Raw genomic sequence first — 17,219 nt, forward strand, 5'->3', positions numbered from 1 at the left:
AACAAGAAAACACAGAGACTTAGCTTTATTTCCGAAAAATGCCGAAGAAAACATGATCTTATCCTTTTGCTATGCTACCGGACAGCACCATTTTACAGGAATATTCGTAACCACATTTTTGTTGAAAATGCTCTCAGAATGCATCAAATTCAAAGTAATTTTTCAAAATTTTCTAGGGTAGGCCCCCCAGACCTTCCGCCGCTGGGTGATCAAAACCCCCCCCTTTCAAAAATCTACTGGAGTGAACAACCAACTACGTCATAAGGCGCATAGCGCCATCCGGTGGCTGATTTTCTTTTCGTTATATTTGCCAAACAAAAAAGTTAATCAAAAAATTTTTTCGAAAAAGATAATACTTAAACACCAAAGAATCCACAAAAAAATTTTCATTTTTCATTTCAGGTTCCCTTTAAACCCGCATATTTGTTTGTTGTACGAAAATTACATTAAATAACACAATATTAGTCTAAATGCACCTTTTTTTTATGCTAAACAAGATTGTCAGAAGCTGTTGGCCCTTGGGCTCTTTCGCATTGTCAAATCTGGTTGACCTGAAAAAAGTTTGGACACCCCTGGGTTAAAACCTTCGAAGGCACAACATTGATAAGTTTATTTAGAGATTACTCTCGTACTAAAATTTATAGCGACTTGCATCTGCACTCTGCAACTTGTGATGTGCTTGGTAATTTGGTGAACTCCATAAGCAAAATGTTCCAAAACCGTAGATTGGTTTAAACGCACATACAATGCAGTTACAGGCGAGCAAATGTTTGTTTTTTAGTGATGCAGATCGGATAAAACCCTTTCAACAAATTTTACTTATAGCCACTGCAGTAGCCAAACAAGTGGAAATTTCGCCATCGTTTGACTAGGAACCAGTCTGGAGAAGAAGGAAACAGCATTTCAATAAAAGAAAAAATGGCGCAAAATGCAAAATGGATTTCTATTTTAATGTTTTAGACATCGCTATAAAATGAGTTGACAAATTCATGTTGACCTACAATTTGTTTTAGACATGTTCGTCATGTTTTTTTTGTTTTTTTTTCTTCTGTTTTTGTAAAAGAAGCAATAGCACGCCAACTGAAAGTACAGGAATCAAACTGTAAGATTATCACGCAGTTTCTGCTAGGATCCATTCAGCTCGCCAACATTAAAATGAAATCATGTACTAGGTTACAAATTGATGGGTAGCCTAACACATGCTTTACGAGAACCACTTTGACGCTTCAAAATGTAATTGTACATGTACTTGAATTCCAAAAACAACATCAACCTAAACTGAAAGTTAATAAGCTGCCACAAAACAACATGCTATTTACGACTAACCAATACAATAATTAACAGAGTTTACGATGAAATGTTAACTTTTATTGCTGACACGTCATATCTTTATATCAATAAACTCATAAAAGCTAATTCTGTGTAGCGACTACAAATATTTCAAGTTTTCAAAATTACCTTAATGTACTTTAAGCATTTCTGGTGTAACATGGTGTCCATAAATCTAGAACAAATTATTTTTTATAAGAATGATACGAAAGCGTACAAAATATCTGCTTATTGTTTTGATTAGAATCTATAAGAAAGCACTATAGCAACAATTTTACTGCAATTTTCCCCACTAAAAATTGAGCACTAAACCTAATGATAGTGTAAAAGTAAAATAGATCAAAGTACAGTTTATTTCATTTTAGTGCCTTATTTGACTAAATACTGCAAGCTACGTACGATGTTAGTGTAGAACAAAGACAGCTAAGTCACTACCTGATCTAGCCACCTACAGAACTCAGTCGTGTTTAACTGACGAAACGTAAGAATAAAAGCAGATTATTACCTTACGCATCTTGTGATAGTTCAGCTTAGTTTTCACCAGTAGAACGTGTCATGTTATTCAACTAAATGCCTGGTGAACAGCCTCGGTAAATTTTTAAATCTGTAAGTTATTTTAAAATTGGCTGGAAAGTTATTCACTAAAACCTTTGCTTGAAATGTAAAAATACAAAAAAATTGGGTGTTTATTTTATATTTCTTCTTTTATGCAATTTTATCTGAAACTTTTCCGAGAAATAATCATAAACCAAACAATTTAATTGATTGTGAAGAAAGGGGCTTTATTAATAAATTTGTGGCAGAATACGGTGCGATACTGATGAGCCCAGCCTCATGGGCGAAACACGTGTCTATCGCTGTCAATTCTTGCTACAAATCGGCTGCCGAGAAACAATTTAATTGATATCCTCATGGGCAAAACACGTGTCTATAGCAGTCAATTCTTGCTATTACACTCGAATGCGAAAAACAAAAAGTAGCAAATGCAACCAATCGAAAAACATTAATTTGACCTGGCTATCCTCATGATAGTTAGTAATGTAGATGATAGTGCAATTTATTTGATAAAGAATTAAATTTCTTTTACAAAGAACTTAGCATATCATCATGGGGAATAAATTTCAAGTTTATTTAATTTTTGTGGTACTTGGAATGTTTCTTCATTACTGTAAAACCATAGATTCATCGATGTACACAAGCCTTTCTTCACAAGGTCAGTTATAGCTTTGAGTTGCGCTCTGTTTATCAATTGACTTCAAGAAATATAAATATTAAGTTTAAATATTTCTTGCTATTTTTTTCGCTTCGATGCTGGAAATTCTACTATACGAAACATTAACTATTGCTTTTTGCTCTTAGCCCGACCATTCCACTATTTTACAAACTTGCATACTATTAGGCCTACTCTATAAACAAAGCCTTATAGGTCCATCAGGTCTGAAATGAAATTGGACCCACTTTTATTGGTAGGTTTGAATGTTATTGATTACAGCCTATTATAATCATCAAAGTTTTATAGATTTGGAAGGTTCAAGGTGGATGCCCTTCAAATGCTGTGTCTGACGAAAATGAAGACTGCATTTGTGACGTAGGTTGGACTGGAGAAAGCTCAAGTTGTACTGGTAATTGCATAAACTTAAGCTATATTAGTGATCAGTATACTTTTAAATTATTCACTTCACTGTGAATTCTTTAACACATGTTCTAAAAATGTGACTCTAGTTTATATCAAATGCTCTAAACATTAAGAGAATAATGGCACACCTACCCTACACGTTTCATGCAGTCTTGTCTATGAACAATCGTTTTTTTGCTTTAAATAAAAATATACTGTAAATATGAAAATGAAATAAAATTTAAACTGTAAAAATAGTTTGAGTTTTACCAATGCTATCAAGTGTGTCAAAGCGAAGCTCTCTTCACGTCAGCCTCTCTTATCAGTTTAAATGCTTTCTCAATCTTGCATGATTAAGGCGGACACAATATCACATAAGACTTACTTTGCAGATATAAACGAATGCGAATCATCACCTTGCAGCGATAATGCGAAGTGCAATAACACACAAGGTAGTTTCGAATGTGTTTGTAATGAAGGTTGGACAGGAGATGGCTTTGACTGCTTTGGTATGTTTCCTAACATTCCTCAGTTTATTAACGTAGAATTGCCAAGATCAAAACTGTTTAAGTTATCATTTTATAAAATAACCACACATACAGCATATTGACTAACTCTAAATACAACCCAATGGTAATTTTTTTCGAAATTTTGTTTTAAACCAGTGACTTTAATAATTGTCAAAAAAACATCGGAAGAAAAAAACTCCAAACTCTTGTGTCAATTTTTGTCATTCTTTTATTACACACTTACACAGTAGGCTAGTACCTATTGCAATTTAAAGAAACTATTAAAAGGATGCATTGAAGACAATATAGACAGCTCTCTCATTGCTTCAATTGGAAAAACATTAAATAGTAAATGTCGATAAAGCATTTGTTAAATCATATTCGTTGATTAATCAAAGACAGTACAATGCATTTCAGTGCAAAGTAATAACTAAATTTTTTCAGTCCTTTGAGTAGGCCTACAATATCAATCTTGCCCTTCTGATAGGGCACATGTAAAGACGCAGAGACATGTAGATCACAATGTCGAAGGCTACAGAACTCCAATACCTTGAAATTAAAATTGATACGACTACCCAGATGTTCGAAATAAATCCATTTCGTACCAAACGAAACAAAATTCTTCCAAAAAAAGTTATTTAAAAGTTGATTTGATTATTTTCTTTATGCACAAAACAACATAAAAAATGAAATAAAACTTTGTTTGACTTTCAGGTAAATTTTCTAAATATTTTTGACACGTGTAAAACCAAATAATTAAAGTCACTTTCTTTGTAGGCTACTTCCCAGTGTTTCCTGTGTGTTGGTGCATTTTATTTGTGTCGTTTTCATTCTTGGCTTCCCACTGAAAAATTGCTTTAGTGTACAAATGAAAAAAAGCAAAGTTATTAGTTAAAAATACTAAAATGACTTGAACAAAAAGAGAAAAATTAAATTAAATTTTTAAACTATCATTGTATTTGAAGCAGCAAGATTGTAAATTGGTTCAATTTTATTTAAAAGAAGTGGACAGTTTCTTGAGTAAAATAATGGATCGTTTGAGAGTTGGGACTCTTCGGCACACATGTGGAAATATTTTTCAGCAGATCACTGTTGCTTCTTGAAAAAAAACGGTTGAAAATCACAATCTTATCAAATAAGTAATATCCATTTATTTGTTATTTGCATAAAAACTTTTTGTGCTTCAATGCAAAATAAGCTATAAGTTTGGTTTAACGTTGCAAGAAACACATTCACCAGTACATGAATAGGTAGGCAGTATTGCTTGTTTACAAACGTATAAAAAGAGTAATGAATATGAAGCATACAATAACGGAAAGTACAATGTCCAGATGAGATTTTGTGTGTTAAATCGGTTAAGTTAAACGCTAAATTAATCAAGATTGAACGAATGTTGTTTGCATTTCGCAAAGAACTAATTTTGAAAGAAAAGCTCCTTTTGGATAGATAGATTACATGCAGCAATGCCGTAGGTTTTGAGAAACCGTTATGTCATTATAGTAAGTATAATAATGTTTTATTTTTCTTTGTTACTTAGAATACTTTTCTAGAATTTGAACGTTTTAAAACTTAATTTCTATTGTAGTCATAGAAACGTTTTTAAACTTAATTTCTATTGTAGTCATAGAAACGATTACTTGTGATAGCGATCCATGCACGGATCCTCAAAGCTGGTGCAAAAACAACGACTTTTCTTATGAATGTCTTTGCAAACCTGGATTCTATGCAGACAGCACGTCAGAGCCAACGATTTGCCTTCAAGGTAAAGTCTGTTTCAAGTTCTAGAAAGTAGAAGAAACATGTGTTTCGTATGTGGCAATGTCACATGCTGAAACCAACTGTTTTTTTGCCATAAAGTAATATAGTATGATTGATGGTGTTCTATAATATCTCTAACTCACATCAAAAGAATCTAACATTTTTAAGCAGCGCTCTTCTTTTTTACAAGAAGCAACATTTGTTAAATATTCTTGCAATACAAGTTACTAAGTAGTAAGTAAACCGGTTTAATTTGTTTTGTTACTACATTCAGACCAGCAAAATCAAATTTGAAACACTTGCTGTTTTGTACAGGACTCCAGCTTGAAATAAAAATAAAATCCCTGAAGTCTTAATAGAAAAAAGTTTAAACGAGTTCAAGCTCTTTAATTTTGACCAGATGCAACATCATAATGAAGAGCTTAACTTGAACTTAACCTTACAAATGCTTTGTGAATCCAAAGAAAGAATGATTGATTGAGTTTGTAACTTTGGTTACTGTTGAAGCCTAAGTGAAAAATTTTGGTTTGGAACTAAAACCTAAGTGGAATATTTGACCTTGACTATGCTGGTAACAAAAAGCATTGCTTCTGTTATGATGATTGTCTCTATTTGTAAGGTTGTGTAGGGGAGAGTGCCCAACAGTGCCCCGGGTGCCTACAGTGCCCCTCCCATCGTTTTTCGCAATCCGTGACAAATTATTCACTCAACTGTACATTACCATGGTCACGTGGTCCGTAGAAGCTGCTGAAACTAAGTTAGGCAGAAATAAGTCATTGCTTGTTGTTGGCAGAAATGAAAGTTTGTTTTAGGGGGTAAAAAGTAAATTTTCAGAACTTTATAACTTTTTTTGTTGCAGTTTTTACGGTGGCTTCAGGGATGCTTCACAAGTTTTTCATGCTTGGTCAGTCACTAGACTAGGTTTCAGTAATAACGTTTCAGATCGTAGGCCTCGGTAAAAAAAACTGACGCCATCTTATCTTGTAGGCCCGTGGTTCCAACAGTGCCCCATTCTGAGGTCTCCTACAGTGCCCCGGTGGAGCACTGTTGGAAGCCATGAGATTTTATTAATCAATATGCAGTGCCAAAATGATTATCAACATTTTATGTTATATCAACAATATTATAGGTGTTGGGGAGTTTTTGGTAGCCTGTGTTTCTAAGTTTCGGCTGTGGAAGAAGCTTCGTGCCTGAACTATATGTAGGCCTATTGTTTAGTAATTTTGTCTGTCAAATATGGTTATTTTGCTCCATAAACCAAGCCATTTCTTGTGAACCACATGCCAATGTAGGCCTACCAAAGTGTGTTGTGTCTGTATCTTGTGTTAATCATACCTTCCATGTGGTCAAATCAATGACGTCTTTAATCTCCTGCATTGATTGATTGATTGAATTTTTATCCTCGGACTGGGAAAGCTTCTTGTAGAGCTTAATCCTGGCAGTTTCGCATACTTGTAGATGCTTTGAATCACTGACGCAGGCCCGGTCACCGAGATTGACAGAGTGAAGTTTCCGATTGTTGAAGTCTTGTTGTCGGTGAACTATTCCATCTATTAGATGCCGCTGAATGGAGAGCAGTCCCGTGCGTTGCTCAAGCGCACACCTCGAGAGTCGAACCAGCGCCGCTTGATCTTGAAGCTTCTTCGTTCCAGAAGTGACGCGCTAACCATTTGAGCTATCGGGCTATTATTGCATGTTCTTTCACTGATTGACTGTTGAATAAACACCTTCCTTATTGCAATTGGTAGTTAGGGTAAGGTCATAACACCAAAGCTTTTAAAAAAGTAATTACAGCAACTTGGGCTGTTCTATAAACTACAGCTCAGTGTGTTCGCATGGTTCCTTGGAACCTATTCGCATTATTTCGTTCAAGCACAGTCACCACGACGGCAGATAGCGTGTCCTGCATGTTATGATAATTGTTGCTGTTATATTTTGTGTCTGTGATAATTGTGTAGCATATGTAAGTTACCACTTTTAAAAGGTTTTGTCTTGACCTGACCAGCTCAGTGACATCCATCATGTAAAACAATACCGGTACTAACACAAGTTTCATACCTAGGGTTATCATTGCAAAAAGAGTGGCTCAACATTGCAACTAAAGACACCAATTACTTTGATAGGGGCACTGTTGGATCCTACCCGGGGCACTGTTGGATACCATATCCAACAGTGCCCCACTTTGACAGGTGATTTTTAACGCCTGATTATGAAGTTTGTGTAAAACTTTTAAATTTTTTTGTGTGGAAATACTAAAGAAAAGGAGGAATTTTCATAATAGAAAAAAAAAATTGAAAAAAATTTTTTTTTTGATGTCTAAATCTCAATTTTCCAAAAAGCGGGGCACTGTTGGACACTCTCCCCTAAACATTTCTAGGTGCTTCCATTAAAAGGTCAAACTACAAAAATAAAACAACTGATTAAATTATTAATTTTAAAAAGTGCTTAAATATATGCATTACAAAAAGTATTTTAATTCGTAATTTTTTTTTTTGCAACTTTCACTGTTGCTTGATCTATAGTTTAAATCAGTGGTGTGCAACATTTATTACAGGAGGGCCAGATATACACAACTGGGTGAAACCGCCGGCCGCTCGTTTATTTAGCATATGATTTCTAGTAGTTGCAGGCACAAAAAAGTAGTTTTTTGTTATTCATGTTATTCTTAAATTAGGGTTATCTCTTTCCAGAAATAATAAGTTAGGACGCATAAATTTCTGAAGAAAACTGCTATTCAAATTTGTTGTCACACTGTCTTTAAACAAGCTCAGTGATAAATTTGCAGCTGGCTTCTTTTCCCGACGGCTTTTTCCTAATTTACTTTAATGGAAGTGATCGCAATTCGAAGTCCATTTTCCAAGTGTTCGCCTGTCAGAACCGATCAATAGGGAGATTTCATGACGCCCGTTTTAGAAAAAAATGTTCGCACAAATACGTTTAGCCAAAAAGTGCCATTTTTGAAGCCATGGATTTTTCAAATGTGGAAAGTGATCTTAGTTGAAATATTTTCGGTAAAAACCTCCAAGATTCATTTTTAAATACTTTGCTTTCAAATCCGCTTTCTCTTGAAGATCAATCAGTTCAAGTTATATCTTCTGGTGCTTTATTAATGTCTGTGTTGAAAGGCGAAGCGAATATATCAAACAAATGTTCATGAGATTTGAAGTCCTTGAAACGAGCTAAAAATTCATACAACAATTTTTCAAGTTGGTCTGCAAATTCAGTTTTCTACTCAAGATGCATTCTATAGTCTCTCAAGTTGGAAAGTGGAAAAGATTTCCTGACTGTACGTGAGCTTTCCAAAGTCGTACTTTGTTCATAATGCCTTTTATGTGACCATACATTTTTACGTCCCAAATAATTAAATACAATGGATTAGCGGTGGCCGGTGGGAGACTTCTAAAATGGTTAACAGAAGGTGCGAAATCTATAATAATCCACTCCACGATGAATTGTTCAAACGTACCAGACTAAACTAAATTACCATATAAACGTGTTTTGTGGCTGCACACAATTCAAAATTGGCACATCTTCGCGGCCACATAATTTTTGTTCGCGGGCCGCATTTGACCCGCGGGCCGCACGTTGCACACCCCTGGTCTAAATCATTAACTGTGTTATTTCTACTTTCATTCTTTGCATTTTCAGGCTTAATATTCGGGGGGAAGCTATTTGTACTTGAGAATGAAAATACAAGAACAAAAGATGTCACTAAAGCAACAGTAAAAAGATTTGTAAGTCAAGCCAAATGATATTGCAAACATAATATGAGTTCAAGCTTGAAGCTAAAATGGTGCAATTAATGTAGCTGATTTGTAGTTTGTTGTTGAAAGATAAACCATGCCAGAAGTTGGATTTTATAATACTGCACAATCGAAGTCTTGTTCAATAGTTTTGGGCTGACTTCACGATGGCCCTAAAACTTGTTTCTCGAGCATCTGTGCGGCTCTTGCTGCATTAAAAACGAGCTTTTAAACTCAAAACTAGTTCCGATGAGGAGTTTTCAAATCGGTTTTTCAAATCACCTAACGCTGGTTTCGAATAGTTTCTTTGATATAAAATTAAAATTTATGCAATCAACTCTTTACTGATGTGTCTCTCGCATTCTTTTATGTGTGTAAAGCATTGATTTTATTGTAGGTTAATGCTAAAACCTAAAAGTAGGAAAGTCTTAGTTTGTTGTAGAACTTGATTGCTTGCACAAGATAACAAATGGTATGAATTTTTTTTCAGCTTGAGACTGTATATTGTTCTGATTCAACCGGTTATGTGCGAGTGGATGTTAACGACGAACATGAAAACGATATTTGGACTTATGAGTTAATTTACTCTATCGACTTTAGAGCAGCTGAATACATAGTCCTTATCTGGTTTGCGGAGTCCCTCCAAAATCAGTATAAGGTAACTTCTGCTTGCATGATAAACTAAACATGTCTGAGAAAAAATTGTTTTAATATACGGGCACTCATCTGTGTGAATTATAGTTCTGTAATATCTCATCACTGGAAGGTGGTAAGTCTTTACAAAATTGCCTGTGCAAGTGTACTGTACTTTGAGGTGACATTTTTTTATTGAATAATTTAAAATAATGCGCAATACATTAATAAGTCAAATCTTCCTGTATGGTAAATATGATTTTACTAGCTTAGCCTAGTCTTTCTTCTACGATGCAAATAGCCTAGTTTTGTACCATAAATAACGCAGGCCAACAAAAAAAATCTTTTTCTGAGTGACAAAGATATTTTAATGGTTTCTGGGCAATTTTGGGCCACTGAATCCGAAAATAACATCCGTTTCTTTGAATTGGCTCCAGTTTTCGAGGTATCGATATTTTCAAATTTTGGCTAGATGACCAAGATAAGCCATGCGCACCTCATAGGCCTACTGTCTGCAAAGCATGTGTAGAAAGCCTGAGAAAGTGGATTAAAGGTACACTTAAAAATCTTAATGTTGGTGTACCAATGGTTTGGAGAGAACCAAAAAGCCATTTCAATGACTGCTACTTCTATTTGGTAGACCTACAAGGGTTCAATCGTCACAAGAAAAGCACGTGGAATTACCCAGATTTAGAATCTGTTCCACGACCTGTGCCTCACTGTATGCAAGTGCCTGCGCCTCAATTTAGTGATTTACTTGACATAGCCATAGGATATGATGAGTTTCATGAAAAGGTAGAAAAGTGTAGGCCTACAGCAGTTGAAATGTGCTTGAAAGTATCTCAGATATTCCAGAGTCAATCAAACAGGAGGAGCTGACTGATCTCGTCAAAGATCTCAACCTATCCAAATAAGCAGCAGAAATTTTGGCATCCCGACTGAAAGACAAAAACTGTCTTGGAAGCGGAGCTTCCATAATATTTTACTGTGCGAGAGAAAAAGAATTGCTTCCATATTTTTGCCAGCAAGATGAATTTGTTTACTGCAAAGACATCGCAGAGCTTCTGCTGCTGTCTGCAAGTGTGTATTGTTACATAACGGTAACAGATATGTATCTCTCCCAATTGGCCATTCGGTAAAACTAAAAGAACATTAAAACGGTATTACAGAAACTGGATTACGACTCTCACCAATGGTTAATTTGTGTAAACTTAAAAATGGTAAATTTTTTGCTTGGCCAGCAAAGCGGTTATACAAAATATCAATGTTTCATCTGCTTGTGGGACAGCCAAGCTCGTAATTATCACTGGGTCAAAAAAGGGTGGCCACTAGGGTGGCTCGTTTTTGAACTTTTTTTTAAATTCTCTTAGGGTAGTGGGGAAATGGTGCCAATGAGTGAGAAAACAATCATGACAAAATTTGAGATTCGTAACAAATTGTCTTCAGCCTCCTCATGGGGCCCAAAAATCGAAAAATGGGGTCAAAAACAAAATTTTTTCCAAAAATATTTTTAGTTTGGGTAGATACAATATTGTTTAGATATATCTAATTAACCTAAGAAAAAAAATTGGAATCATTTGAACTATTCCTTCAGCTTCCTCACAGCTTCTGAAAATTTCCATTTAGCTGAAAATTTTGCATTTTTGTGGGTGGTTACGTAATACATAATTGCGTTAGACATTTTGCCAACGATAAAACGTCAATGTATTTCTCTTTATATACCTGCCCTGAGCTGTTGCGTCATTTTTTAATGAAATTAGGTTAATTTGGTAGGAAAAAGTTACGTCTTTTATTTGAATTTACGTCAATGACGAAGTTTGTAGTTATGTAACCACAAACAAAAATGCGAAATTTTCAGCAAAATTGAAATTTTCAGAAGCTGTGAGGAAGCTGAAGGAATAGTTCAAATGACTTCAATTTTTTTTTTTAGGTTAATTAGATATATCTAAACAATATTATATCTACCCAAACTAAAAATATCTTTGAAAAAATTTCGTTTTTGACCCCATTTTTCGATTTTTGGGCCCCATGAGGAGGCTGAAGACAATTTGTTACGAATCTCAAATTTTGTCATGATTGTTTTCTCACTCATTGGCACCATTTCCCCACTACCCTGAGAGAATTAAAAAAAAAAGTTCAAAAACGAGCCACCCTAGTGGCCACCTACAGATTTCATGAGAGTTGGTGAAGCTAACATCATCAATGAACCATTAGTTGCCAGAGAGAAAATCATTATTCTACCACTACACATCTAACTTGGTTTGATGGAGCAGTTTATGAAAGCCTTCTTACGACTGGCGACTGCTTCAATTATATTTGCAGAGCATTTCCTTTGACCATCGAAAAGCTGAAAGTAGGCTTTTTTGATAGCCTTCAGATTCGCAAACTCATAAAAGGTGCACGTTTTATGCAGTCTTATGACAGACTAGGAGTCTGCTGCATGGCAATCGTTTGTTTTAGACAAACAGAAATTCCTGGGAAACAAAAAAGCTGAAAATTATCAAGAATTGGTGGAAAATATGCTTTCCAAGTTCAAAGATTTAGGTGTGAAGATGAGTACCAAGGTTCACTATCTCTTCAGTCACTTAGATCGTTTTCCTGCAAACCTTGGTGACCAAAGTAAAAAGCACGGAGAAAGGTTCCACCAGGACATTAAGGTCATAGAAAAGTGGTATCAAAGCAGGTGGGATGCCCACATGATGACTGGCTACTGTTGGAGTCTCCAACGTGACTGTTTGGCCACATCACATTCAGAAAGTCTTACTAAAGAAAATTTGAAAACATCGACAAACCTTTTCGCATCATATGATTGACTAATCTGCTTTAACAATTTACAAAATGTAGGCTACTTCGATTGTTACTAAAAGTAGTGTTTGCGCTTTGACGCCACCTGTTTTTGCAAACGAAAATCTGTTGTTTACTGCTAATATTGTTTAATTTTTTGAATTTTTGCTTGATTTTCACATAAAACATGATTTGCCTATTGTAGAAGGCTCTCTGCAATAACAATTGTCATATTTCACAGAATCGCATCAAAAATATAAAACTAAGGTATGGACATGCTTGTAAAAGACAGACAAAGTTTCATCAAAGTTATAGCACAAAGAAAATACTAATGTCAAAATTTGCATATTTTTAGCACTTTTTTGAAGCACAACCATGGTAGGCTACATCTAAAAAATTAGAGCCAATTCGTAAAAACCAAGATCATTTTTGGATGCAGCGGCATCAAAATATCCCAAAACCGTTAAAATTTTCTTGGCACCAAAATGTGTGTTGACCAGTGTAATTGTTCAGCAGGACAAAGTCATATGGGCTGATAAACCTCTCCCCTTTTTATTAAAAACCTTCGTATTTTGTTAGAAATAGAAGTCTTACTTACGATTGCTTTATTTGTTTTGCAGTGCAATATTACTGAGGAAAGTTGTGAAATTGATCTAGACGGTGAAACAGCTTCATTTACCATAGATACTCAACAGTCAATTCAAAATGCTGGAAGTAACACCTGCGTATTTGGCTATTGACTATATTTGCTGACTAAAGAGTGCAGACATTTGTTCTGAAACTAAGACAAATGAAACTTAATTGCGCACTTGTAACCATAGATTGTTTGACTATTGAAAAGAAGCAGTTATTTAACGATTCTAGAGCAGTTTTGAAAAAGCAACGGATAACGCAAATAAACAAAAAGCTTATGTGACTAAATTAAACATTGAATGAAGATCTTCCTGTAAGATTATGCCCAGTAGTTCATAAGACTTTTCTTCAAAGTTGTTCAAGATTTTTTTCCAAAAGAGTGTTTATCAAAAAGCACATTTTCAAAATTTAAATTTGTGTTTACTATTCAGACATCTCTTGCTTTCCAAAAATGTATAAAATATCTGATAGTTACCGAATGATAACCAAAGAATTTGATCACACAGCTGCTGATGAGGTAGTGTGCTCTTCATTGGATCAATACTGCGATAATAATACCACTGTGTGTGTCAGTGTTGGTGGACGTGCTGCTTGCCAATGTTTAGAAGGATACTTTAAAACACAAGTCGAAGTAAGATATTGTACAGGTAAGTTCTGTGAGATAGGATACCTTATAATTACATCGGATATTTGTTGTGTTACCAAAGTACGAAGATAAAAGTTGACTTTTAACCTTGGTTGAATGGATATTAAAGTAGGTTAGTTTAATAAGACGAGATTTATTTTGCTTTTACCATCTGGGTTTTTCGTGGTTCATTGTAAAAGTGTGCCGGCAAAGCCCAACATTGTAATACAGCGTGTCATGCTCAGAATTTCATGTCGTCACGACTGAAGAACAGTTTATTGAATCACTGATACTTTATAGAAAAAATATGTACTTCGAATTCGGATTGCAATTCCCCATTTGGTTGGTGTCATCCAGATGGCAATGAAAACTTAGGCACGTGCAAATGCACGTTTGGATTTCAAGGAGACCATTGCTATATTCGTAAGTGGCTAAAATTTCTTATCGCAAATTTCTCAACGAAGTGGAAACTAAATGAATGACTAGATTTTTTAGTTCATGTACATATATTGCAGTTTAATTTACACAATAACTCTGAGGTTTCTTTCAATCATTTGCCATTCTGATTAAAAGAAACCATCAAGTAACTCATTGGCAATTATTCATTCCATCATCATTTCAATGTAGTTTAAGCGAACAAGTATCTTTCTTGCAAATCATGCCTATAATTAGTTGGTTTGGAAAAAAATAAAATATATTTTGCACCATTTTCAGATCACATTGTTTTAAACGCAGTTTCCAATAACACAACACTATTATTCCAGCGTGGCGGTTAGTCATTGTCATCGTGTGTGGAGTTCTGGTGCTGGCAATAATCATTCTTATTGTCGTGATCGTATGCCGTTCGCGTTCAAAAGCAGCAAAAATACGCCCAAGCGCAAGACCAAGACCTGATAATCTTTACGCAGAAAATGTAAGCGTGTATGATAGCAAAACATTGACATGACGTCAGAATGCCAACTAATATGTAGACCATGGAATCGTCTCGTTGTCTCCCTGCCAGGCATTGGCGGATTCACGGAGGAGGGGGCAATTGCCTCCACTGAAACATGAAAAGTAACTTTATTCACGGAGTATTTGTAAGGTCAGATTGATTAACGTAGACCTATTAGACATGGCAGTGTTTTTTTGTCATTGCCTACCCCTGTATACCTACTTGCCGGATTCGCTCCTGCGCATGGTCGCTTCATTATCTCCCTGCCAGGAATTCTAAGATTGATGCATCACATAAGCGCGGTAGCCTTCTCGCTTACATACTTGTTAGTTAACAACTCGAGGGTGTTGCTTATCTGCATTTTAGATGAATAAAGGAATATGATTGAAATAATTTCTTAATTGATATTGACTTTAGTTGATTGGCACACATATAACCTCTATTCCAGGCATCAATTCCAGAAGGTGGATCTCCAGTGAGTGTAATGCAATTTACATACAATATACAGTATTTTTGTTTTATCTTTTATTAAAAACTATCAAAAGATTACATACTTTTTAGTAAGAAAATACACCAAAATACGGAATAGTAAGAAAATATACCAAACTATTAGAATACTTCGAAATTAAATTACAAACCATAATCTTTTGAGTTTGTGTATTTACCAATGATCACTGCTGATGGAACAGATTTGCTTCGCGGCCGAAAGTAAAACACATTACATACTGTAGTATTGGATTTTACCAATGTCATCTTGCAGCTAAGTCTTTAACTTTTAGTTTTATACAGTATTAAGTTTCAGCATCAATCAGCAAGCACATTTCAGCAGCAACCATCACCAGCCACCGACAAACATCAGCGCTTTAAAGATTTGTAAACTACTCTGCTTCTTCTATTAGTAGGCAGATGCATTGGATTGACATAGATGCAAAGTCGTAATCATTGAAGTCATATTCATATATCTTAGTTCTTTAGTAGAAGCTAAACAATTGAACTTCAAAATTTTGCAGGACACCAATATGGGGAACAATAAGTCATATGCTGTTTCAACCTTTGATGAATAAATGCGGAAAAAAATAAACCAATTTTGAAAACTGTACGATGCATTTAAGCTGTTGAATGTTGTTTTAAAATATAGTAAGTCGCATATGCAAATGATCTGAAGAAACTGTTATACCATTCTGTCATTGTCATATTAAAACTTGTTTCACTTTATACATTCCATTAATATTTTTATTGCAAATTAGTTATGTAAAACCGTATCACATCAACTATAGTTGAGGCAATCAATTGCGTAATCATATCGTGATTGTTTTACCTGTCACATACGATGCAAATTACTCATAGATACAGTGAAATTCAAAGTAGACTCTATGACATGATAAATTATATTGTTGTTCTAGGTAATTGTTGTAGTAGAATGTGTTTTATTCTCCAATAGGTGTATGATTTTAACTAACTTGCGTATTGTGTGTTATGTTTATGGAATAATGCAGAATTTGTCAAAGCAACTTTATTGTCAGTTTAAAAATATTATTCTAGATATAGGCGAGATTGAATATATAGTAAAAATATTTCTTTGTTAATAATCTGACGCGTTGTAAAACAAAGTGAAACTAAAGTAAACCACGTTTCAAAACTTTGCAATATATTACATGAATGAATCATGTCAATTAATATAAATTATGTTGAAATATACGAACAAAAGGCATGTTTTATCGTCATTGTCATGTGAAAATAACTTCATTTTTATTTGTAATGTGTTTAAATGAATTTTTGATTGCACTTTATTGCGCATTTGACTGCTCTGTCTACTTCGTTAATTTAGTGAGATAAAAATGTGTTTACAATAGTTCTGTTTTGCGCAGTTAAACCGTGAATGATTTCAATTATTGCATACTAGAATTATTACTATTGGAATTTGTCACTATTTTAAATAGGTTGCATGACATAGTAAATTATTATTCTATGCAATTGTTATACAGTAGAATGTTATCCTTAAATCTGTGTTTGACTTTCAACTGCATGTTGTGTTGATATTGTTAAGAAGAAACTGCAGAAAAATATTAAAGCAATTGTATAACAATTTCAACCATTTCATGTAATCAAAAAAACGTTCTTCACAAATATTGCATAAAACATAATTTGTTCCTCTGAAGGTCGAGCAGAATAGTTCAATTCACATTTTTTTTGATTGATTTGGAAAGAAGGTGACCAGAAAGCAAAAGAACGGCAAGATCTTATTTCTTTATGACGTTTTGTGTCGTTGATGTACAGTAGATTGTACAGTTAACATGTGAACGAATGGTTCCCATTTGGGTCATATGAGAAGGTTGGAATCGATTATAATAGGTTATGTTTCAGAGGTTTTCCATTATATATTGACTTGTCAATCATGCAATCAAAGTGAATCAGTTTAAATTAAAAATATATCTATATTTGGAAACATTAGTATGTAAAGTGTAAAAATAACAGGTTTTTAAAATCAGGAGAGAAGCCAGGAGAGTTCAGGAAGAGTAGGAGAGTAATCAATCAGGCGGGTAAACAAATTTTTGCGGACAAGCCTCCCAGTACCCTTGCCACTATCATCATATTGAACCTTAATGTTTGCGTTGTCTTTTCTCTATTTAAACCTTTTGCTTTGTTAGAACTTTGA

General features: G+C 34.6%; 1 protein-coding gene and 1 pseudogene across 1 annotated transcript; both read left to right on the forward strand.

The window, feature by feature from the left end:
• Positions 1–2,771: 2,771 nt before the first annotated feature.
• Positions 2,772–17,219, forward strand: LOC145785232 (protein HEG homolog 1-like). Its single transcript, XM_082596917.1, has 12 exons — positions 2,772–2,795; positions 2,849–2,951; positions 3,337–3,453; positions 5,075–5,215; positions 8,860–8,945; positions 9,445–9,612; positions 12,992–13,085; positions 13,511–13,651; positions 13,930–14,052; positions 14,394–14,542; positions 15,012–15,044; positions 15,574–17,219. The coding sequence occupies exons 1-12, from the start codon at positions 2,772–2,774 to the stop codon at positions 15,625–15,627; spliced, it is 1,233 nt and encodes a 410-aa protein (XP_082453043.1). The 3' UTR covers positions 15,628–17,219.
• On the forward strand, positions 9,800–10,726 carry LOC145785870 (uncharacterized; annotated as a pseudogene).

This window comes from Aplidium turbinatum, chromosome 16 (assembly GCF_918807975.1).
Source record: "Aplidium turbinatum chromosome 16, kaAplTurb1.1, whole genome shotgun sequence".
Lineage (NCBI taxonomy): Eukaryota > Metazoa > Chordata > Ascidiacea > Aplousobranchia > Polyclinidae > Aplidium > Aplidium turbinatum.